The sequence below is a fragment of the Oncorhynchus keta genome, chromosome 32 (genome assembly GCF_023373465.1).
Source record: "Oncorhynchus keta strain PuntledgeMale-10-30-2019 chromosome 32, Oket_V2, whole genome shotgun sequence".
Taxonomy (NCBI): Eukaryota; Metazoa; Chordata; class Actinopteri; order Salmoniformes; family Salmonidae; genus Oncorhynchus; species Oncorhynchus keta.
The window spans coordinates 914,630-940,737 of NC_068452.1; the positions used below are offsets into that span (position 1 = coordinate 914,630).

General features: G+C 42.5%; 1 protein-coding gene across 3 annotated transcripts in view; it reads left to right on the forward strand.

The window, feature by feature from the left end:
- The window catches only part of LOC118365696 (VPS10 domain-containing receptor SorCS3-like), a 207,937-nt gene that overhangs the window by 150,675 nt on the left and 31,154 nt on the right, over window positions 1–26,108 (forward strand). For all 3 annotated transcript variants that reach the window (XM_052490298.1, XM_052490299.1, XM_052490300.1), the window contains 6 exons: window positions 3,143–3,207; window positions 4,490–4,608; window positions 9,725–9,814; window positions 10,326–10,505; window positions 14,833–14,979; window positions 25,307–25,409. In XM_052490298.1, coding sequence (XP_052346258.1) covers window positions 3,143–3,207; window positions 4,490–4,608; window positions 9,725–9,814; window positions 10,326–10,505; window positions 14,833–14,979; window positions 25,307–25,409 — 704 coding nt within the window. The remainder of the gene's footprint in view (window positions 1–3,142; window positions 3,208–4,489; window positions 4,609–9,724; window positions 9,815–10,325; window positions 10,506–14,832; window positions 14,980–25,306; window positions 25,410–26,108) is intronic.

Sequence of the window (26,108 nt, forward strand, 5' to 3'; positions counted from 1 at the left end):
TCTGAAGCAAGGGGTTATTACTCTTATACCTAAACAACACAGGGATCTCTTAAATATTGATAATTGGCGTCCAATCACACCCCTAAATAACGACTAAAAAATTATAGCCTTAATCATTGCAAAAAAGTTAAAGTCTTGCTTGAATGATCTTATTGATGAATGTCAATCAGGTTTTATGAAAGTGCGCCATATATCTAATAATCTGAGGTTGGTGTTAGACTTGGTTGAGTATTGTGATCTATTGGATGACTTCCCTGTTATCCTATTTTTTTATTTTTTTAGAAAGCATTTGATGAAGTAAGTCACAATTTTATCTTTGATTGTCTTAAGGATTTGAAATTTGGTCATTTTTTTGTTGATGCTATTAGAACTCTGTATAATGGTGGCAATAGCCGTATCAAACTCTGTCATGGAACAGCCTCAAGGTTTAACATTTACAAAGGAATACGACAAGGTTGTCCAATTTCACCTTTTTTTATTTTTGTTAGGATCTCAAATTTTATGCTCATTAGTTCATAAAAGTCCATTTGAAGGCATTACAGTCCAGGCCAGAGAGATCAAGATATCCCAACTGGTGAATGACACCCCAATTTTTTTTTTTTAAATGTGTCACAAGCTAGATTAGCATTGGATATTGTGAAGCAGTTCTCCAAAATCTCAGGTGTGGCATTAAATCTTTCCAGCGCATGTGACAAACTTTGATTTGATTTGATTTGAATAACTAGTGTTGCTGGTGGGAAATTCCGTGTACCATTCTGCTAATTTCCACTGTTGATATGATTGGACTGTGATAAATCTACATCCACAGTGTCACCATTTCACATTCTGCCTCTCACATGTCACATAAATACTGTACATTCATAAAATAGGAAGATACTGTATAATTTGTCACCTCTCATCCAATCACATCGAACCACCCCCATTCTGAGGAAGTACACACTCATCATAAATGTAGATCTGAATTTATTCTGCCTCATTGCTTTCATTCCTAGAGATGTAGGAGATGCTCTCTGTGTGTGTGTGTGTGTGTGTGTGTGTGTGTGTGTGTGTGTGTGTGTGTGTGTGTGTGTGTGTGTGTGTGTGTGTGTGTGTGTGTGTGTGTGTGTGTGTGTGTCACAGTTTGGATCACCACTTTGTTTTCAGAACTTGAAATGTCAGCATAAATGTAGAGAGGATTATTTATTCAAGCTTTTATTTCTTTCATCACATTCCCCTTGGGTCAGACATTTACATACACTCAATTAGTATTTCTTAGCTTTGCCTTGAAATTGTTCCACAAGCTTCCCACAATAAGTTGGGTGAATTTTGAACCATTTCTTCTGGCAGAGCTGGTGTAACTGAGTCAGGTTTGTAGGCCTCCTTGCTCGCACATGCCTTTTCAGTTCTGACCACACATTTTCTATAGGATAGAGGTCAGGGCTTTGTGATGGCCACTCCAACACCTTTACTTTGTTGTCCTCAAGCCATTTTGCCACAACTTTGGAAGTATGCTTGGGGTCTGTGTCCATTTGGAAGACCGATTTGGAAGACCCATTTGCGACCAAGCTTTATCTTCCCAACTGATGTCTTGAGATGTTGCTTCAATATATCCACATATTTTTCCATCCTCACGATGCCATCTATTTTATGAAGTGCACCAGTCCCTCCTTCAGCAAAGCACCCCCACAACATGATGGTGCCACCCCTGTGCTTCATGGGTGGGATGGTGTTCTGCGCTTGCAAGCCTCCTCCTTTTTCCTCCAAACATAATGATGGTTGTTATGGCCAAACAGTTCTATTTTTGTTTCATCAGACCAGAGGACATTTCTCCAAAAAGTATGATCTTTGTCCCCATGTGCAGTTGCAAACTGTAGTCTGGCATTTTTTATGGCAGTTTTGGATAGGTGGCTTCTTCCTTCTCTGGATATAGACACTTTTGTACCTGTTTCCTCCAGCATCTTCAGAAGGTCCTTTGCTGTTGTTCAGGGATTGATTTGCAGTTTTCGCACCAAAGTATGTTCATCTCTAGGAGACAGAACGCGTCTCCTTTCTGAGCTGTATGACGGCTGCGTGGTCCCATGGTGTTTATACTTGCGTACTATTGTTTGTACAGATGAATGTGGTACCTTCAGGCATTTGGAAATTACTCCCAAGGATAAACCAGACTTGTGGAGGTCTACAAAAAAAAATGCTGAGGTCTTGGCTGATTTTTTTTATTTTCCCATGATGTCAAGCAAAGAGGCATTGCATTTGAAGTTAGGCTATGAATTACATCCACAGGTACACCTCCAATTGACTCAAATTATGTCAATTAGCATATCAGAAGCTTCTAAAGCCATGACATCATTTTCTGGAATTTTCCAAGCTGTTTAAAGGCACAGTCAAATTAGTGTATGTAAACTTCTGACCCACTGGAATTGTGATACAGTGAATTATAATTGAAATAATCTGTCTGTAAACAACTGCTGGAAAAAGGACTTGTGTAATGCGCAAAGTAGATGTCCTAACCGACTTGCCAAAACTATAGTTTGTTAACAAGACATTTGTGGAGTGGTTGAAAAACAAGTTTTACTGACTCCAAAATAAGTGTATGGAAACTTCTGATTTCAACTGTATATATATTTTTTTAATCTGCCCAATTTAGTCCACTATACCCATTCAAATTATATAATACAGTGATATACAGTACAGTGATTCTAACTTTAATTATGTGGCACAGCCTTGCCGGTGTACAGTGCCAGACAAAATAAATACAATATGTAGGTTGTTGCGCATATACACTTTTGTGACAGATACCACTTTTTGGTAGAATAACAAACCCACGGTGTCTGGTTGTTGCTGAGGGTAATGTGACATTTTGTGACACAGCTCTGGGGAGATCGTCCTCACATGGAAAGGCATTGCTATTTTATTGACATCACTGTTGAGACATCGCTGAAATGAGACGTCTATATCTGGAGTGGAATACCTCTGCTGAGACACATCTCCCTTTGTTTATTGTCTTCTTCCCTCCTCTTCCTCCCTCCTCCGCGCCGCTTCAACCCTTCTCGTCTCCTCTTCCTCTCTGTCTCCCCTGCTCCTCTTCCCTTCTCCTCATTACTTTACCCCTCCTTCCCCCTCCTCCTCTTCATCCTTCCTTCTCTCCTCGACTTCTTTAATCCAGGTCTGTAACAGGTCTAGACAAGGAGTCAGATCTGGTTCACATGGAGGCACACACCCCCAATGGACGTGAGTAGCACTACACACACACACACATACACACACCCTCAAACACACCTCTCTTTTTCTCTCTGTCACACACACTACAGAGAAATGCCCCCACATTCACAGTCCAACTATCATCCCTCTAACGATAGAAGAGAGCGAGAGTCTGTCAAGGAATAAATTCCACTCTGGGTTTAGAGTTGTGTCCCAGGGGAGAGACGGTGGATTTCCCCACTGATAAATGCAGTGCACGATACTTGATTAATATGGCCTTTTCCTCTCATCCCTCTCACCCTGGGAGTGTCAGCTCCATAACTCGCCACGGCAACACCACCCAAGGTCCTCCATAGGTGAAATTGTGAGATTGTTTATTCTAGCTATATCCAGCTGCTGTTGTTAGAGCCCCGGGATCAGAAAGAGTTTAGTTTTCTGTACACCGAGAATGATCATTGTTGATCATGTTGAGTAGTGACAAACCTACAACTTTACATACTGTAGTGTATGAAACAATCACCATTATAGAATGGAAACCACAACATACTGGTCAAATTACAATTATATATATAAACAGTCAGTACACTGTCACAAGAGTAATGGTATCTCCTCTATTGCATGTCAATCACAAACCATACACAATTTCCCATCAAGTTCAATTCATGCAGACATGTCGCCACGGTTTCCAGGCATCCTCACGTTCCCGAGAATAGGGGGCCTGATCCTGTGGTGGAAATTCTAACCAAAAGGAGAGAGACTGTATTCCTCAAAACAACCTTATAATAAGATCTGCAACAATGGAGCAGTTCACTATGCACTTCAACAGTTGTTGTAGTTGAGGCCCAACGAACAGTGTCCGGTCCCAGCTTTTATACAGAGGTACATCCTTTTTGTACACGTGGCAGTCAGCAGGTAGTGTGTTAAAGGCAATTAGTTGTCTGTGCAGATTTAGATAGCACAAGGTTGATAGCCCGAGGGCTCAACCGTCTAACTGCATTCACAACAACAAACGTTATAATGTGCTCCTTTCTGCAAGTTTCCGTACATGTGACTTCCTGTAGATAGTAAACCCACAGGGTGTCACATGCTGTTGTCCCACCCAAACGGATTTTAGCCAGACGTCTAGTCTTATGACTAAGTCACACAAAGACAAGTTTGTATCAGGTTAGAAGAAACACTAGCATATAAAAATAGACTATTCTTAATTAAGCAGTAAAACATGGGACAGCATGACTAATTTGGTAATTTTCCACAATAATCCACAGCTGGATAAATCCAGATATCCAGTAATCTCTATCTCCTCATCTTGCAGGTATACAGTATGTAACATGCCGGGTTCTAACGTGCTCAGAGCCCAACAGAAACTATCCCTTCCCTGAATACATCGACATCAGCTCACTGGTGGTCCAAGATGACTATATGTTTATTCAGGTAAGGTTCTGTCTGAGGAGAATATAATGTACCATATTGTATGTTGACCATGATGCATTGCATAGGATAAGCATCGTTAGCCATTAATATTATTGGCATTTGTTATGTGTTACGCACAACTTGGTTTGGCTAGGACTGGGAGGGGATTTGCATATTTTACGGCACAACATGCAACAACTGGTTGTTCCGCAGGTCTGAGAAAATGGTATGATAACTATGAGTATTTATGATGAATTGTTATGTTTACACATTGTATGAACGGCAGTATGTTCTTGATTAGGATAGATATGGGAACCATTGATAGACGCAAAGTTTTTTAACTGTTAATTTTGCATTCAGACCTATTGACTTTTTCCACATTTTGTTACGTTACAGCCTTATTCTAAAATGTATTTCATATTTTTTTCCCTCATCAATCAACACACAGTAACCCATGATCACAAAGCGAAAACGGTTTACATGTTTTTTTTGCAAATGTATAAAAAAACTAAAACAGATAACTTAAACACATACGTATTCAGACCCTTTGCCATGGGACTCAAAATTGAGCTCAAGGTGCATCCTGTTTTTATTGATCATCCTTGAGATGTTTCTACAACTTGATTGGACTCCACCTGTGGTAAATTAAATTGATTGGACATGATTTGGAAAGGCACACACCTGTCTATATGAGGTCCCCCAGTTGATAGTGCATGTCAGAGCAAAAGTCAATCAGTAAGGTCAAAGGAATAATCTGTAGAGCTCCGAGACCTGATTGTGTCGAGGCACAGGTCTGGGGACAAGTACCAGAACATTTCTGCAGCCTTGAAGCACACAGTGACCTCCATCACCCTTAAATGGAAGAAGTTTGGAACCACCAAGACTATTCCTAGAGTGGGACGCCCGGCCAAACTGAGCAATTGGGGCAGAAGGGTCTTGGTGAGGGATGTGACCAAGAACCCGGTGGTCACTCTGATAGAGCTCCAGTGTTGCTCTGTGGAGACAGGAGAACCTTACAGAAGGACATCCATTTCTGCAGCTCTCCACCCATCGGGCCTTTAAATTAGAGTGGCCAGACGGAAGCCACTCCTCAGTAAAAGGCACATGACAGCCCGCTTTGAGTTTGCCAAAATACACCTAAAGGACTCTGTGACCATGAGAAACAAGATTATCTGGTCTGATGAAACCAAGACTGAACTATTTGGCCTGAATGCCAAGCGTCACGTCTGGAGGAAACCTGGCATCATCCGTACAGTGAAGCATGGTGGCGGCAGCATCATACTGTGGGGATGTTTTTCAGTGTCAGGTACTGGGAGACTACTCAGGATCGAGGGAAAGATAAACTGAGGAAAGTACAGAGATGAAAACCTACTCCAGAGCCTCAGACTGGATTCACCTCCAACAGGACAAGACCTTAACTTGTTAGGGACGTGGTCCCGTGGTGGGAACATCAATCAGCGGAAATGTTCAAGAGCGCCACCTATAGAGGTTGATAAAACTCAAACTTTCATTAAAATGGACATACAATGTACTGAATTAAAGCTACACTCGTTGTGAATCTATCCACCAAGTCAGATTTGTAAAATGCTTTTCGGCGAAAGCATGAGAAGCTATTATCTGATACCATGCACCCTCAAAATACTGCAACGTCACCTAACACGACAGATTTTGCGTTAGCCGGCGCAAACCAAAACGCAGAAATAAAATATAAAACATTCATTACCTTTGACGAGCTTCTTTCTTGGCACTCCTAGATGTCCCATCAACATCATTTAGGGTCTTTTTTCAATTAAATCGGTCCATATATAGCCTAGATATCGATCTAAGAATACTGTGTGAACAACGGAAAAAAATAGCTTTTTCTAACGTAACGTCTTTTTTAAATTAAAAAAGTCGACGATAAACTTTCACAAAACACTTTGAAATACTTTTGTAATGCAACTTTAGCTATTAGTACACATTAATAAGCGCTAAAATTCATCAGGAGGCGATGTAAATTCTATAGATGTCCGTCTCGAAAAAATGTCTTGGAGAGAGCTCGACCAAAACATCCTGTCGGAGACCGGAGGGAATCGGTTCCCTTGATTCGGTTAGCCCAAGAATCAAAGCTGAATCAAATGACAAGACTCTAGACAACGTGCGGAAGCTGTAGGCACTGCAACCTCGGCGTAATTTAATTCGGTTCACTTTGAACAATTCCTTGAAGTCGCGCATGGATATTTATTTCCATTTTCAGTGATCAGATTTTCATGCACTTTTCTATGAAACGCACGTTCTGTTATAGTCACAGCCGTGACTTAACCTGTTTTAGAAACGTCTGAGTGTTTTCTATCCACACATACTAATCATATGCATATACTATATTCCTGGCATGAATAGCAGGGCGCTGAAATGTTGCGCGATTTTTAACAAAAAGCTGCGAAAAGCTGCTTAAATTCTCGACTTCCCTAACAGTTAAGCACACAGCCAAGACAACGCAGGAGTGGCTATGGGACGTCTCTGAATGTCCTTGAGTGGCCCAGCCAGAGCCTGAATTTGACCCTGATCTAACATCTCTGGAGAGACCTGAAAATAGCTATGCAGCGATGCTCCCCATTCAACCTGATAGAGCTTGAGAGGATCTGCAGAGAAGACTGTGATAAACTCCCCAAATACAGGCGTGCCAAGCTTGTAGCGTCCTACCCATGAAGACTCTAATCTGTAATCACTGCCAATGGTTCTTCAACAAAGAACTGAGTAAAGTATCTGAATACTTATGTAAATGTGATATGTCAAGTTGTTGTTTTTTATACATTTGCAAAAATGTGTAGATTGATGAGGGGAAAGAAACTAATAAATCAATTTTAGAGTAAGGCTGTAACATAAAATATTTTGGGAAAAATCAAGGGGTCTGTATACTTTCCAATACTTTGTCATTTTGACCTCCGAACCTTGACCAGTTGTTACGCTGCATGGATATTTTATTTCTAACCACACATTCTGTATAAAGAATCAAATCTGCAAACCTTTTGTTTGAACCTTCATTCGAGAGTCTGCATTTGCACACTATTCTGATTCAGATGTGAAACCTAGGGAGATTTATATTCTTCCATACCAGTCCCCCTGTATGTCATATTAATCATAATTTATGCAAGAGACAGACATCTGGTAATGTGCTGAATTCTAAGCAATGCTGGTGCAATTTTTGAGGTCATGTTTTAAGTTCCCTCCCACCGCCTGAATATTATTTACTTTGACATTGTGCAAATGAGGATGCATGAATTTAAAAGTAAACAGTTAAATAAAAATAATTATCCTGACAATCCAGTCCATTATAAATAACTTTTCCATCCAAATTGAACTCCAAAGGACTACCTTGCTGTTAGAAGTATTTGAAGGGGAGAGTTATGGATGTATTTCTATTAGAACATGAATTAGGGCCAGAAGGTTTTCCAGGTCAGGTCACATGGTCAGGGAAAATTCCTGGTTCTAACTATTTCAATTAGAGCCAAAACGTTTCCCTTGAGGAATTGGCTTGACCAGGAAAACTCCAGGCTCTTTTATTCTGTGTCAGCGGTTCAGGAATAACTCCCAGCCCTAAACCTGATGCCTTGGAAAAACTCTGCCATCTAGTTATAGCCTAAGCAGGGCCAAGACTTCTTCAAATTCAAGTCAAATTTTCTGGGAAAATACAGGTTCTACACATGATTGGCTTCATTCTGCCAGAATAATGGAAATTAAGATTTCTGGTTTATTGCCGTGCTTGAGGCAGCACTACAGACACGGGTTCGATCCTGGGCTGTGTCACAGCCGGCTGTGTCCAATGGAGCCATGAGTCGGATTTCCTTGCCCTGTCGCGCTCTAGCAACTCTTGTGGTGGGCCAGGCGCTTGCACGCTGACTTCAGTCGCCAGTTGTAAGGTGTTTGATCAGACACATTGGTGTGGCTGGCTTCCGGATAAAGCATGCAGTGTGTCAAGAAGCAGTGCGCCTTGGCAGGGTCATGTTGTTTCGGAGGACGCATGGTTCTTGACCTTCGCATCACCTGAGTCCGTATGGGAGTTGCAGCGATGGAACAAGACTGTAACTACCAAAAGGACACCTCGAAATTGGGTAGAAAAAGGGGTAAAAAAAAATAACAACAAAAATAAGTTCTGTGGTCTAAGAGATCCCACAACTATGTTTGACCACACTCATACGTCTCCCTAGTTAATCCCACAAACACTCAACTATACCTCCTACCGCATCTTCAATTCAGGGAACCTACAAAGTTTTCTCGCGTTGCATCACAACCGAATGAATTCTATGAAAGTGGGTAATTCAATCATCCCAATATCTCTTTCAGTTCTCTCTCATTGAAATGCACTTAGAAGCACACTAAGAGGCCTAATTAGTTCTGTCATATGATAATGATCCTTTTTCACCTCCCCCTTTTCCAAACCAGAAAGCCAGCAGCTTGTTTTGTGGATTAACTATCGATTAATGGAGTTACGAAAGAGGAAGTGGATTAAATAAATTGCTCCCTAGTACTGGCGCTAGGACAATCACACTTTTGTTGACAGAAATTGTTCTCCTGTCCTGAGAGTCTCCGAAGCCTGTGCTCTAATTACAGGTTTCTAGCACTTTCTACCCCGCTGGCGGTGTTTGTACTACATAAGCTAACAGCAGCTAACAGCTCGAGTGTTTGCTTGCTGAGGCGCTGGTATCATTAAGGACGACTTTCCTAAGACAGGCCACTGAGCATTGCTTTGGAGAGAGTAATGAGGCTATTGATTGTCACCACGAGATATTACCCAAGTCTACCTTTCACACCACAAAGAGCATCGACAACAGGAGAGGACGTGAGAGGAGCAGTTTCCTCTGTATGCTAGCCATGAGATCTTATTGTTATTTTCTCAATTGAAACGTCTGGAAATAGACATTTAAATGTCTTATGTGTCAATGTTCCTCTCTGACAAGGAAGTATATGTCTTTACGTCATAAACAATGTCATGCATGTTCTCTTGGGTGAAGGTTGCAACATGAGTAATGATTGATACATTTATGAAGTTTTTAGATGAATCCAAGTAGTTTGTTCACGTGATGTGTACTGTAGCGCGGACACATTTTACAATTGAACACAAAGGGAATACTCAGTGTCTTGGCTCAATGTGTTCCAGGTTACTACAGCAGGACAGGCCAGCTACTATGTGTCCTACCAGAGGGATCCATTCCTCAAAATCAAACTGCCCAAATATTCTCTGCCTAAGGTAAGCAACATTCATGTTACAGGGATAAACACATGCCTCCGGTGATACATACAGTAGAACAATTATTCCGATTTTGTTTTTCTTTCTTACTTTTTAACTGTGCATTGTTGAGAAGGGCTCGTAAGTAAGCATTTCACAACAAAGGCTACACCTGCGGTATACATAGAATGGGACAAATAAAATTTGATTTGAAGTAACCAACAATTTCCCCCTTTGTTTTCTCCTGTCAACAAAATGACTTAGCTCTAGAAATATCTGTAGCAGTGCTACACGATAGTGTGTAGTCTCATAGTGTGTAGTCTCACTCTTCTATTGCAGCTGTTAATAGACACTATATGTTGTGTAGAGAACATTGGCAGCTATAGTGTTAAACATTCAATATGCACACAGGACCTGATCTTGTGAGGCCCAACACATACTCGGCAACTTGTTATACAACCCCAACCCACAAGATCCATCATCTCTTAATGAATCTTCGAACCTCTCCAACTCCTCCATCCTCTGTCACCAGGACCTCCACATCGTCAGCACAGACGAGCACCAGGTCTTCGCGGCAGTGCAGGAGTGGAACCAGAACGACACGTACAACCTGTACCTCTCCGACACCCAGGGCATCCTCTTCACCCTGGCCATGGAGAACGTCAAGACCACCCGCGGCCTGGGGGGAAACCAGATGCTGGACCTGTATGAGGTAAGTGTCCACAGTGTGTTTGTGTGTGTGTGTGTCTGGAGAGGGGGTGTGCGCACACAACCGGACTGGTAATAGCCTTGTTAATAAGTCCCTATGTCATTAACATTCATTGCGGCTCGTCCCCCCCCTCCTTTTTTCCCTCTTTCTCAGGATGAATCTCCAGTTTACCCACACAACTGGCAGGTGTGATGGAGGGAGGTAGAGGAGTGAGATATGGGTCTGATATTCAGAGTCAGAAGTCATTAACAATGTTTTTACTACTGCTGCTGCTCATTCTAACATGTGTGTTAATGGTTTACAAAAAGAGAGTTAGTATTGAAATGAATGGTCATACCGAGTGGGTAAAACTGGTTGAAGTTACGCCAATCCAGTTTTCCATTCAGTATGATGTTGTGTTAACTAGTTTAACCCTTTGGTTATTTATGCATGTGCTAATCACAAACTGTTATAAACTGAAGTTATGCTGTATGTATCGCTGAAAAGTTTCACTTTACTCTTCTTCTTTCTGAAGAGGCAGACTACTCATCTGAGTTCCTCTGAAAAAGACGAGATATAACTCTGACCAAAGTACTTTGTAGGAGTCCCAAGTATTGTTTAAACAAACCCTGGAGTGTTGGCCTTCAGAAGCCCAATGGCCTCAAAGACTAAGAGAGGAATCATTCTCTAAGTACTTTGAGCTCAACAGGGAACAGAGAGACTGAGTGAAAGCAACAGGCTTTTACTCTTCTCCTTGGATTGTCAAATAATGAATTGCATTTCGTCAGTATTCTCTCACTTTCTCTTTCTCAGTCTTTCTCTCTCACAAATAAATTATATTATTCACTGGAATAAAACCCTTTCCCCCCCACTTTGGACTAATGGGAGTAACTTGAGTGTCAGTGGGATTCAATCTGGGCAATCTTCCCTTCAATCAAAAGGTTTTTCTCTAACTCCCAGTCGACTTAGCCATTTAGTGTTCGGTTTTTCATTCAATCCATCTCCCAGAGGTATGAACTTCAACACGAAATATTACAGAACACCCTAACAGCCCAGTGATGAACTACCTGATTCCCTAGTCAGAGCTACAAATAGCTTTTGAATGAGTGAGTGTTAGGAGGGAGGGAGGGAGGAAGAGATGGAGAGAGGGTTAGCTAGATGATTTAGGTAGTGCAATGGTCATGATGAGGATGCTCCTTTCTGTTAGCCTAGCGGTGTGTATGTATTAGCTCTCTGCCAACCCTCTTAACCCCTCCCCCATTTCTTGCTGTTGCTAGCTAATTTGCCCTGGGATTTAAACATTGAGTTGTTATTTTACCTGAAATGCACAAGGTCTTCTAATCCACACATAAAACGGCCAACCGAATCGTTTCTAGTCATCTTTCCTCCTTCCAGGCTTTATCATCTTTGAATTTATATGGTGATTGGCATCTACACTTTTACCACAACAACCGGCAAAACATTTTGTCTTTCAATCACCCACGTGGGTATAACCAATGAGGAGATGGCACGTGGGTACCTGCTTCTAAAAACCAATGAGGATATGGGAGAGGCAGGACTTTCAGTGCTATCTGCATCAGAAATAGAAAGGGAGTTATATTGTAGCCGTTTGCGCGCGCAAGCAGTTGAGTGCAATAATTGAATAACATGGATTTCTACATTTATTTTGCGACGCTCGCGCACGCGACGTGTCCGTTCTGGTCAGCATGTCAGGCGCCACTCCAGAATGTCCCATAAGTGTTCAATTGCGTTGAGATCTGGTGACTGAGACGGCCATGACATATGGTTTACATCATGTTCATGCTCATCAAACCATTCAGAGACCAGAGATACTATATGACAGCCACACATAGGTCTATACATATTACTAGATATCACTCTTATAGTCAATGAGACATTGATGCCAATAATCATCATAGTAATGTACTGATGGCTATCATTATTAGTACGGTACAAGTTTTGATTTAGTACCTAGTTAAAATATTAGCTTGCAGGAAGTGTACTCTGTTGTTGCCAGGGGCAAGGTGGACAGCAGTGTTTTTTTTTTTTTACCTTGTACCCTACCTCACCTGTTCTCCCACTGTGATATATCTTGACAGAGCTAATATCTCCATCAATACTGTCGTACCAGCCTACACTCCCTTGATATTACACCTCTGACTACAAGTTGCTATACCAGAGTGGAGATCTCAGTCCCTGTCCTTCACTACAGCAGGGACCCTGTCCTTCTCTACAGCAAGGAAGTAGGGACAGTGGGTGGAAGATGTGACAGAGGGATGCATGTGGGGACGACGACAAATAATTACCGCTGTGATTGACACGTCTGGTCAGGGGAGGGAGGGCCCCATCCCGACTCATTAGCTGTGTCAATCCCAGGTGGCCGTTTTTCGATGACGATGTCAAACGTGGCGCCTATTAGTGCCACTTATACTGATAAGGTGATACGACTGAGGGTCCTCAATGTCTGCTGCAGTATCTTATTTAAAGCACAGTCGTCAGGTTTACCCCAATCACATTTCCATCCTGGATGTGTTATCGTAGAAAGACAGTTTGACTAAGGAGGCAAGGAGCCATGACTTCTCTCTCTGTTTCTCTCTCACTTTGTGAGTGGATGTGACAGTTTATCAGTTTTAACTTCCAGCGTGGTAATGTTGTCACAACAGTGGTGGGCAGTTGATGGGGACGCAATTAAAGGGAGATAATTAAAGGAGACTGGTTTCGTGACCAGTCTGATGTCTGTCAGAATAGCCGCGGGTTTGGGGTGCTGAGAACTTTTTGTTGACTGTGGGGTTGCGGGGATTATTTTTACCCACGCTACAAACAGCTGTAGCAGCCCGCTAATACAAGACTAGTAAAGGCCCAGTGCACTACTTTTGTGGAAAAATTTAATTTGATATATATACAGTATATATACACTACCGGTCAAAAGTTTCAGAACATCTACTCATTCAAGGTTTTTTCTTTATTTCTACTACTTTCTACATTGTAGAATAATAGTGACATCAAAACTATGAAATTGCACATATGGAATGCATGGGATCATTTCACTAGAGGTACCAGCAGCCCAAATAAATGTTTCAGAGTTCAAGTAACAGACACATCTCAACATCAAAAGTTCAGAGGAGACTATGAGAATCAGGCCATCATGGTTGAATTGCTGCAAAGAAACCACTGTCAAAGGACACAAATAAGAAAACGAGACTTGCTTGGGCCAAGAAACATGAGCAAGGGACATTAGACAGGTGGAAATGTGTCCTTTGGTCTGGAGTCCAAATTTGATATTTTTGGTTCCAACCGCCGTGTCTTTGTGAGACGCGGTGTTTGTAAATGGATGATCTCTGCATGTGTATTTCCATCCATTAAGCATGGAGGAGGAGGTGTTATGGTGACACGGTCTGTGATTTATTTAGAATTCAAGGCTCACTTAACCAGCGTGGCTACCACAGCATTCTGCAGCAATACACCATCCTATCTGGTTTGGCCTTTTAATTAAAAAATGTATTTCACCTTTATTTTACCAGATAGGCCAGTTGAGAACAAGTTCTCATTTACATGGGATAAACAAACGTACAGTAAATAACACGATAGAAAAATCTATATACAGTGTGTGCAAATGTAGTGAGACTAGGGAGGTAAGACAATAAATAAACCCTCAGAGGTAGTAATCACACCTGTGGGGAGATGGGCATAGTGGAAATAATTACAATTTAGTAGGCTTAGTGGGACTATCATTTGTGTTTTAACAGGACAATGAACCAACACACATCCAGGCTGTGTAAGGGCTATTATTTACCAACAAGGAGAGTGATGGAGTGCACAATCCCCCGACCTCAACCAAATTTAGATGGTTTGGGATGAGTCAGACTGCAGAGTAAAGGAAAAGCAGCCATCAAGTGCTCAGCATATGTGGGAACTCCTTCAAGACTGTTGGAAAAGCATTCCATGTGAAGCTGGTTGAGAGAATATCAAGATTGTGCAAAGCTGTCATCAAGGCAACGGGTGGCTATTTGAAGAATATATTTAATTTGTTTTTTTTTAACACTTGTTTGGTTACTACATGATTCCATATGGGTTATTTCATAGTTTGGATGTCTTGAAAACCCTTGAATGAGTAGGTGTTCTCAAACTTTTGCCCGGCAGTAGATATATTTGTATTAAAATTACAAAAATTTCAGGGGGTGTTGCAGCACCCTCAGCACCCCTACTTCCCGCAGCTATGTCTGTCAGGGGGCATTTTGGGTACTGTTTAGTGCCCAAAAATAAATAAAAAAAACATAATGTAATCTGTTTTGGTGGTTGGATTGGCTGGTTTTAGTGTCTGTTTTAGATTTTGTTCTCTATTTCTCCCTAGGTAGCAGGTATCAAAGGTATGCTGATCGCAAACAGGAGGCTAGACAACCAGGTGAAGACCTACATCACCTACAACAAGGGCCGTGATTGGAGGTTACTGCAGGCCCCGGCGACAGACTTGGCTGGCAACGACATCCACTGTATACTGGTGAGTTATACTGATGCTAACGGGGAAGGCTCATCGCTGTGGTAATCAATCATGATCTAAGACTGCCTGAAGTCTTTGAGGGGCTTTCCCAGACCCAGATTAAGCCTAGTTCAGGAGTTAAATAAGCATACTCAAAAGATAATCTCCATTCAAAGTTTGTTTTAGTCCAGGAATATGTGTTCAGCTCCCTTCAAGTTATGTACATCAATGATAACAGTCGTGTTACATTACAGGCTCAAGGAAGTTTGCTTACTCATCTTAGTGGTTGGGGAATTACTTTACGTAATCACATTTAAGCTATGATATCAAGACGACCTGTGTACATACTCCTTGTTATTTACAGTTATTATTAATTTAGGTGCCCTATCTTTCCTTTTATCCCACGTGAGGCGACTGTAAAGGATAACTATGTAGCAGTAGAGTTCATACTGTTTATTAAAAGCCTAGGGAGGCAATTGTGGGGGCTGCACACCGTGTGCTGAGTGAGCTACAGGTTGAATACGATAGTGCATTTACGTAATATTTAAATTACAGATTCTATTTGATTACCCTGCTAAATCCTGTTTCCCTTGGTGTCCTTACAGCAATGTCATACTATGAATTGGCAAAGCGCACTGTGAACAGATATAATTGACTTTAGTTGTCGGCTCACCCCTGAGACTTTTTTAATTATTTGTATTTTTTTATTTACCCTTTATTTAACCAGGCTAGGTCAGTTAAATAACAAATTATTATTTACAATGACGGGGGCTGGGGGAAAAAGGAATATAAAAAAACAATACTACACTACATAAAGAGAAACACAAGACCACAATACAGCATGGCAGCAACACATGACAAACCAGGATGGTAGCAACACAACATGACAACAACATGGTGGTGTCGTGTCTTTACTGTCATTAAATTAAGACTTTTAGTTTTTATCAAAGATTCTCTGTAATTAGTATTATGCGATTCAACTTATTAATCATGTAACTGTAATTAACTAAGAAGTCGGGACACCAAGGAAATATTCAGATTACAAAGTTATAATTTTCCAAATCTAACTTTTCAGATATTTTCATATCTGATCAATAGTCTTCTGATTAATGAATTCTTCTTTACCTCACGTTAGTCTCATTCCAAACGTTGTAAATTTTTGTTATCTGCACAAACCCAGTCTTCACTGTCATCCATACGTCAATTGTCTTAAATAATTGATTTATTAACTAATTAAACAATCATAGAAGTGCACAAACAAACAAACAAAGTAAATGTAGTGAAAAGAAATGATAGGGGAATGTGCCCTAGTGGGCTAAACCGGCATGGCGGCTTATTGTACAAAAGGGAAATGGAGGTCGACTGAGATAAGACAACACACAGTTGATAATTATAACAATTGAAATGCTAATCCTTTGCACATGAACGCTCACTCATTCGGGAACAATTGCAATCAATATACAGTGGGGCAAAAAAGTATTTAGTCAGCCACCAATTGTGCAAGTTCTCCCAAGTTCTCCCATGAGAGAGGCCTGTAATTTTCATCATAGGTGCACTTCAACTATGACAGACAAAATGACCAAAAAAATCCAGAAAATTACATTGTAAGATGTTTAATGAATTTATTTGCAAATTCTTTGTTCTCTATGAAAATTCACTCTGTCTCTATACTGTGGCTATGAGGAGATAATCTCCTCCAGGAATTTACGACCTCTCTCTGACCACAGTAGCCTGGGTGTAGGAGACAAGGGGAGGGGGATGGGGCTTTCTGTACCCAAATATGGCAACGTCATGACAGTAGCAACACAACATGGCAGCAGCACTACATGGTTGCAGCACAAAACATGGTACAAACATTATTGGGCACAGACAACAGCATATAGGGCAAGAAGGTAGAGAACAATACATCATGCAAAGCAGCCACAACTGTCAGTAAATGTGTCCATGATTGAGTCTTTGAATGAAGAGATTGAGATAAAGCTGTCCAGTTTGTGTGTTTGTTGCTGCTCATTCCAGTCGCTAGCTGCAGCGAACTTAAAAGACAAGCGACCCAGGGATATGTGTGCTTTGGGGACCTTTAACAGAATGTGACTGGCAGAACGGGGGTTGTATGTTGAGGATGAGGGCTGCAGTAAATATCTCAGATAGGGGGTGAGGCATAAGAGGGTTTTATAAATAATCATCAACCAGTAAGTCTTGTGACGGGTATACATAGATGACCAGTTTACAGAGAAGTATAGAGTGCAGTGATGTGTCCTATAATGAGCATTGGTGGCAAATCTGATGGCCGAATGGTTAAGAGCATCTAGCCTCTCGAGAGCACCCTTATCTGCCGATCTATAAATTACATCCCTGTAGTCTAACATGGGTAGGATGGTCATCTGAATCACGGTTAGTTTGCAGTTGGGGTGAAAGAGGAGCGATTACGATAGAGGAAATCAAGTCTAGGTTTAACTTTAGCCTGCAGCTTTGATATGTGCTGAGAGAAGGACAGTGTACCGTCTAGCCATACTGTTATACATATATTCGTACCCGAGATGGCATAGCAGTTCAGACGTCTTTTGTCCGCGTCTTGTCGTGTCCTGTATATATATATATATATTTACAACTTTTTTTCACATACATTTTATTTTTATTTTCCATCAACTCATCTTCAAAACACTCTCCTGCAACCCGCCTCACCAATTTATATTTATAAATAAGTATTATTTACCTCAAATCTGCAATCCTCCAAGAAGCTAGCCAGAAACTAGCCAGAAGCTCCAAGAAGCTAGCCAGAAACTAACCAGAAGCCAGGAGCTAGCTAGAAGCTAATCATAAGCTGGTTCAGAAGTTAGTTAGCTTCTTTACTGGCAAATTGTTAGTATTCAGCTAACCACGGTTTGTGGTCATCAGCTATCCTTTAGCTCGAAAATCTATCACCAGTTTTTGTACGGCGCGGCTCGGAACGGAACATACCGGACCAATTTTTCTCTCCATGTCCTTGGATTTCGGCTGCTCTCTGGACATTCATTCCCGGATCTCACAGCTGGCTGGCTGCTGTCCGTGTGTCTGTCTGCTCTCGTCGATTCCGGAGCAAGCATCGGTTGCTCCGGAGCTGGCCAGCTCCGTCAGCCGCTCCTGAGCTCCGTCAATCACTCCTGGGCTGCAGTCACCTGCACCTGCAGTCACCTGCACCTGCCGACGTTATCTACCCGAAGGAGATCCTGCTGGCTCCTCCGTCGCGACGTTACCTGAACGCCCATCTGCGGCCTGCTAACCGTTAGCTGTCTTACCGGCTGCTCTCAGAATAGACAATCGTACAATTTATTTATTTTTATTATTATTATGTTTCTTCTTGGGCCTCTATAACTATATCTATTGTTTTTATTTTTTTGTTGTTGTTGTGTGATTTGGACTAATCCCCTCTACCACACGGAACCCCACTAATCTACTGACGGAACGCAAGAGGTGGCTAACAACAGACCTCCATCCTATGCTAGCTTGCTACCGATGTCCTGGCTAGCTGTCTAAATCGACGTGACCCCCAAACCAACCACTCCACTCACTGGACTCTTTTGATCACTCGACTAAGGATGCCTCTCCTTAATGTCAATATGTCTTGTCCATTGCTGTTCTGGTTAGTGTTTATTGGCTTATTTCACTGTAGAGCCTCTAGTCCTGCTCACTATACCTTATCCAATGTATTAGTTCCACCACCCACACATGCAATGACATCTCCTGGTTTCAATGATGTTTCTAGAGACAATATCTCTCTCTTCATCACTCAATACCTAGGTTTACCTCCACTGTATTCACATCCTACCATACCGTTGTCTGTACATTATACCTTGATGCTATTTTATCGCCCCCAGAGACCTCCTTTTACTCTCTGTTCCAGACATTCTAGACGACCAATTCTTATTGCTTTTAGCCGTACCCTTATTCTTCTCCTGTTATGTTCCTCTGGCGATGTAGAGGTGAATCCAGGCCCTGCAGTGCCTAGCTCCACTCCTATTCCCCAGGCGCTCTCTTTTGAGGACTTCTGTAACCGTAATAGCCTTGGTTTCATGCATGTTAACATTAGAAGCCTCCTCCCTAAGTTTGTTCTATTCACTGCTTTAGCACACTCTGCCAACCCGGATGTTCTAGCTGTGTCTGAATCCTGGCTTAGGAAGACCACCAAAAATTCTGAAATTTTAATTCCAAATTACAACATTTTCAGACAAGATAGAACTGCCAAAGGGGGCGGTGTTGCAATCTACTACAAAGATAGCCTGCAGAGTTCTGTCCTACTATCCAGGTCTGTACCCAAACAATTTGAACTTCTACTTTTAAAAATCCACCTCTCTAAAAACAAGTCTCTCACCGTTGCCGCCTGCTATAGACCACCCTCTGCCCCCAGCTGTGCTCTGGACACCATATGTGAACTGATTGCCCCCCATCTATCTTCAGAGCTCGTGCTGCTAGGCGACCTAAACTGGAACATGCTTAACACCCCAGCCATCCTGCCAATCTGAACTTGATGCCCTCAATCTCACTCAAATTATCAATGAACCTACCAGGTACCCCCCCAAAGCCTACTACAAGCAACTACAAAAATCTCTGAAACTGGAAACACTTATCTCCCTCACTAGCTTTAAGCACCAACTGTCAGAGCATCTTACAGATTACTGCACCTGTACATAGCCCACCTATAATTTAGCCCAAACTACTACCTCTTTCCCAACTGTATTTAATTAATTAATTTATTTTGCTCCTTTGCACCCCATTATTTTTATTTCTACTTTGCACATTCTTCCATTGCAAAACTACCATTCCAGTGTTTTACTTGCTATATTGTATTTACTTTGCCACCATGGCCTTTTTTGCCTTTACCTCCCTTCTCACCTAATTTGCTCACATTGTATATAGACTTGTTTATACTGTATTATTGACTGTATGTTTGTTTTACTCCACGTGTAACTCTGTGTCGTTGTATCTGTCGAACTGCTTTGCTTTATCTTGGCCAGGTCGCAATTGTAAATGAGAACTTGTTCTCAACTTGCCTACCTGGTTAAATAAAGGTGAAATAAAAAAAATAAAAGAAATACTCCCAAGTACTTGTATGAGGTGACTACCTCAAGCTCTAAACCCTCAGAGGTAGTAATCACACCTGTGGGGAGAGGGGCATCCTTCTTATCAAACCACATGACCTTTGTTTTGGAGGTGTTCAGAACAAGGTTAAGGTTAGAGAAAGCTTGTTGGAGACTAAGACAACTTTGTGTAGAGTGTTACACAAAATCCAGGGAAGGGTCAGCTGAGTATAAGACTGTATCATCTGCATATAAGTGGATGAGAGAGCTTCCTACTGCCTGAGCTATGTTGTTATTATAAATTGAGAAGAGCGTGGGTTCTAGGATCGAGCCTTGGGGTACTCCCTTGGTGACAGGCAGTGGGTGAGACTGCAGATGTTTTGACTTTATACACTGCACTCTTTGAGAGAGGTAGTGTCTATCGTATGAAAAGCTTTGGCCAAGTCAATAAAAATAGCAGCACAGCATTGCTTAGAATCAAAGGCAATAGTGACATCATTGAGGACCTTTAAGGTTGCAGTGACACATCCATAACCTGAGCGGAAACCAGATTGCATACCTGAGAGAATACTATAGACATCAAGAAAGACAGTCAGTTGATTATTGACAAGTTTTAACAACACTTTTGATAAACAGGGCAAAATTTAAAAAAGTATATAACAGTTAGGATCAGCTTGATCTCCCCCTTTAATTAAAGACGCACCGTGGCTGCCTTCCAAACAATGGGAACCTCCCCAGAGAGGAGAGACAGGTTAAAAAGGTCAAAGATAGCCTTGGTGATGATAGGGAAAGCAACCTTTAAAAATGAAAGGGTCTAAAACCATCTGACCCAGATTATTTTTTGTGGGGTCAAGTTTAAGGAGCTCCTTTTGCACCTTGGACTCAGTGACTGCCTTCAGGGAGAAACATTGTAGAGGGGCAGGGGAAAAAGAGGTAGGACTATCGACACTAGTCGTCTTAGAAGGGGTGGGAGATGTGGAAATGTCGAACGGGCAAGGAGACATGTGTAACAGCAGATCTCCTCTTCGTCTGAAGAGGAGTAAGGATCGGACCAAGATGCAGCGTGGTAAGTGTTCATGATGATATTTAAAAAAAGACAAAATGAACACTTGAACAAAAACAATAAACGCTAATGTGAAATTTACAAAAAAACGAAACAGTACCGTGTGGCGACAAACACACACATGGAAACAAACACCCACAAACCAACAGTGAAACCCAGGCTACCTAAGTATGATTCTCAATCAGAGACAACTAACGACACCTGCCTCTGATTGAGAACCATACTAGGACGAAACAGAAACCAAACATAGAAAAACAAACATAGACTGCCCACCCCAACCCACGCCCTGACCATACTAAATAAAAGGAAATAAAGGTCAGAACCCCAAAGGTGCGGACTCCGACCGCAAAACCTGAACCTATAGGGGAGGGTCTGGGTGGGCGGCTCTGGCGGCTCAGGACAGACGGGAGACTCTGGCGGCTCAGGACAGACGGAAGAATCTGGCAGCGCTGGAGAGGAGGAAGGCTCTGGCAGCGCTGGACAGGCGGTAGCACCTGTAGGCAGAAGACGGAGAGACAGCCTGGTGCGGGGGGCTGCCACCGGAGGGCTGGTGCATTGATGTGGCACTGGATAGACCGGACCGTGCAAGCGCACTGGAGCTCTTGAGCACCAAGCCTGCCCAACCTTACCTGTTTGAATGCTCCCGGTAGCCAGGCCAGTACGGCGAGGTGGAACCAGGGACACCATGCGTAAGGCTGGTGCCATGTACGCTGGCCCAAGGAGACGCACTGGAGACCAGATGCATAGAGCCGGCTTCATGGCACCTGGCTCAATGCCCGCTCTAGCCCGGCCGATACGAGGAGCTGGAATGTACCGCACCGGGCTATGCACCCGCACCGGGGACACCGTGCGCTCCACAGCATAACACGGTGCCTGCCCGGTCCCTCTAGCTCTCCGGTATGCATGGGAAGTTGGCGCAGGTCTCCTACCTGGCTTCGCCACACTCCCTGTGTCCCTCCCCCCAAGAAATGTTTGGGGCTGCCTCTCGGGCTTCCAGCTGCTCTGCCGTGCTAGCACCTCATAATGCCGCCTCTCTGCTTTCGCCTTCTCCAGCTCCGCATTGGGGCGGCGATATTCCCCTGGCTGTTCCCAAGGTTCTTTACCGTCTAGAATCTCCTCCCAAGTCCATTTCTCCAAGTATCGCTGCCTCTCCTGCTGCTGCTGCCTGTTACCACGCTGCTTGGTCCTTGTTTGGTGGGTGTTTCTGTAACAGCAGATCTCCTCTTCGTCTGAAGAGGAGTAAGGATCGGACCAAGATGCAGCGTGGTAAGTGTTCATGACGATATTTTAATAAAGACAAAATGAACACTCGAACAAAAACAATAAACGACAACGTGAAATCTACAAAACCCGAAACAGTACCGTGTGGCGACAAACACACACACGGAAACAAACACCCACAAACCAACAGTGAAACCCAGGCTACCTAAGTATGATTCTCAATCAGAGACAACTAACGACACCTGCCTCTGATTGAGAACCATACTAGGCCGAAACAGAAAACAAAATAGACTGCCCACCCCAATTCACGCCCTGACCATACTAAATAAAGACAAAACAACGGAAATAAAGGTCAGAACGTGACAGCATGGCTGAGTCAAATAGGAACCCTGACTTAATGAAGTGGTGATTAAAGAGCTATGTGCTTCTTGTCAGTAACAACCACATCATCAACATTAATGGACAAGGCAGCTGTGAGGAGGAGGGTTTATTCTCCAGGTCTTGAACTGTTTTCCAGAACTTCTTGGGGTTAGACCCACAGAGAGAGAACTGCTGCTTAACATAATCAACTTTGGCCTTCCGGACAGAGTGCACTTATTTTTCATTTAGCTGAACATGAGCCTGTCAGCCTTTTGCCTTTCTTGAGGTGGAGTAACTCTGCAAGATCACTCTCGAACCAGGGGCTGAACGGGTTTTTAATTCAAATTTTCTTTACGGGGGCGTGTTTGTTAACAATACCACTGAAAGACAAAATGAAGGTCCAAGCGTCTTCAACAGAGGGGATCAAGCTGATTCTATTCCAATTTACAGAGGCCAGGTCATGAAGGAAGGCATGCTCATTAAAGTCAGAACAGGTCGTTTCACTAAGCAGCCTTTACGAACACTGGCTATAAAAACAGTAATCACTAAGATCATTACAGAAAACAGCAGACTGATACCTATCTTTATTATTTGTGAGGATAACATCGAGGGGAGTAGCCTTTTCTGTGTATTTGAAGTCATACCCTGTGGGATTGGTAATAATCTGAGAAAGATTTGCCGCGCCCCATTGCTTTAGGCCTTGGTCAGGTGATTTAAGCATGTCCCAGTTTAGGTCACCTAGCAGGACAAATAGAGACTTAGTGTAAGGGGCCAGAAGAGAGTTTAGGGCAGGTAGGTACAGGCCAGAGCTGATGTAGGACGATGACAGTCAACAAAGAGCTATTAATGCTTAAAACCAGCAATTGAAATTGTTTGGGGACCGACTTGGTGGAGACAACCGAGCACTGAAGGTGATCCTTGGTAAAGATATCCATTCCCCGACCTTTGGAAGATCTGTCTTGCCTGCAAAAGGTCTTAACCAGAAAAGTTAACATCAGTATTCAAAACACTCTTCCTTAACCACGTCTCAGTAATGACCAACACATCTGGATTGGAGCTGTGAACCCATACTTTCAATTGATCCATTTTAGGTAATAAGCTTCTAGTGTTAATGTGCAGAAAACACAGGCTTTTACGAGAGCAAAAATCAGTGAAGCAGATATCAGAGCACAAGTCAGAATTGGGGCGAGCAACAGTGCACGTTTCCAGATATCATCAGCAGTAGTAATACAATCAAGACACAGCAGAGGACAGGGAGAGCTCCGCAGCGTTTATTTATAGCATTTGAATGAGCATTAGATGGCAACAAGATCATATTGTACAGCATTTTCAATCAAATAATATGAATACAAAGCCGGCGAGAGGTGCTCAGAATAGGATGGGAGGCCAAAAGTCTGTGTAACCAATAGACAGTCAGAGTCCCGAGTGTGTGAACAAACACAGTCTGTCCCACGGTTGGGCAAACAAGAACGTTCATAGTCAACAAAGCGTGCAGGAGTCATGAGGCAAATAGCAAAATGCACAAGAAAAAAAATATAACGACTTGGGGCTAGCCATTGTAAATTCAGAGTCACTCGCCCCAACAGTATGTGTGTGGCGGGGGTACCTGTACCAGACAGGGGAGACAGGCCAGGGCAGACAGTGAACAGATTGCCAGAAAGAATCCAAGCAGCAGTGCAGCAGGCAATGGGAGTAGGTGTCACATCCACTTGGGAGAATATTTTATTTCTGTAGGCGGATTTCTTGTAGAAAATGCCAGTGGGATGGTCTCTGAACAGCGAGAGGGGGCGTCAAAGGCCTTCGGAATTTGGGCAGGGTATACTGTGAGACTCCTGCCATTTATTGGGCTCGAAGGCTTCGACACCTCTCACTTCACACATCCGTGCTAATTGAAGCTGTATCTGGTCTGTCTCAGTCCCAGGGCGGATGGTGTCCTCAGGTCTCTGCTGTTTGTTTGCCAGGGCACTCTCTGTATAACTTGGAAAAATGAATCTTTGGTCGTGGTGACCCTTCCAGGAAGTTTGTTGCAAAACTAGGTTCTAGGTTTGGAGTTTTGAATCGGAAGTGAAGGTTATGCTGTGGAGGGCAGCATCCTGTATATGTCCCTGACGAAATATCCAAGTTTGTCTAACTCCAAATCTACCTTTTTGTAAAAAACATGTTTAAAAATGTGAGAGCTCACATGTAGCTGTGTCTCCCTCTCTCCTTTTCTCTCCCTTGACTTGATGATTTTATGTATAGACCTTCCCTGTATTAATGACTGATAACGACAATTAAGACAAACTATGGAGAGGCAGCATGTTCTGTTTGGGTCACAAAATATAGTTTTTGTATAGTTAACTGCCTATGTTAGCATTGTTGTTAGCATTTGGTGTAAATGTAATTCACTGAAAGACTACAGAATCAAAAGGATTCTATTAAGCATTATCTTCAGCCTTTCTGAGATGAAGGCTTAATAAAGACAGCATGGCAGCTTTTCTTTTCCTTATCTCAAGGACCTTCTCTTGAAATAAAAAGCATATGCTTTGTGCACCTTTAAAGGTCCTTTAAAGGACCTTTAGTGTTCTATGTAACATTGGGGATTTGATTGACCAGTGTATAAGTGTATAATGACTTCGTCAAATATAATGGACTGTCTGTCATTTCTCAGCCCTTCTGTTCGCTCCATCTCCAACTGCAGACGTCTGAAAACCCCTACCTGTCAGGCAGCATATCAACCAAGGACTCAGCACCGGGAATCATAGTGGCCACAGGTGAGAGAATACAGAATGAACATTTGATAGATAAGATTAGATTAGATTACCTTATTGTCCACGTATGTGGAAATTAATTTGGCTGAATAGAAAGACATCTATTTAATTTAGGTAATGGTACAAAAGAAGAACAGCTGTCTTTTCCAGGTCAGTTCTGAAAATCCATTTGATTGTGAAAATTATGATGATTATCCAATCCCTAACATTACCGATAGACACACTGTAGCACTTCAGATGTTGTCCTTACAGACATTTTGGTGATGCAAAGTCACTCTGTTTATTTAAGTAGGCCAGTGCAGACTGAGGACACATGAAACAGCAGATTATGTTTGTGTGTGAGTGTGTGTTCGGGTAGCTCTACACAACCCTCTGCTTTAGCCCAGGTCATCACTCGCCCCGGCGCGCACACACACACACACACACACACACACACACACACACACACACACACACACACACACACACACACACACACACACACACACACACACACACACACACACACACACACACACACACACACACACACACACACACACACACAATGATGAAAATTACAGGCCTCTCTCATCTTTTTAAGTGGGAGAACTTGCACAATTGGTGGCTGATTAAATATCTTTTTGCCCCACTGTATATGCTCAGAGAGGAAAATGTTACATCATTGCTGAAGAAAAACTGAGCAATATCAAATCAAAGTTT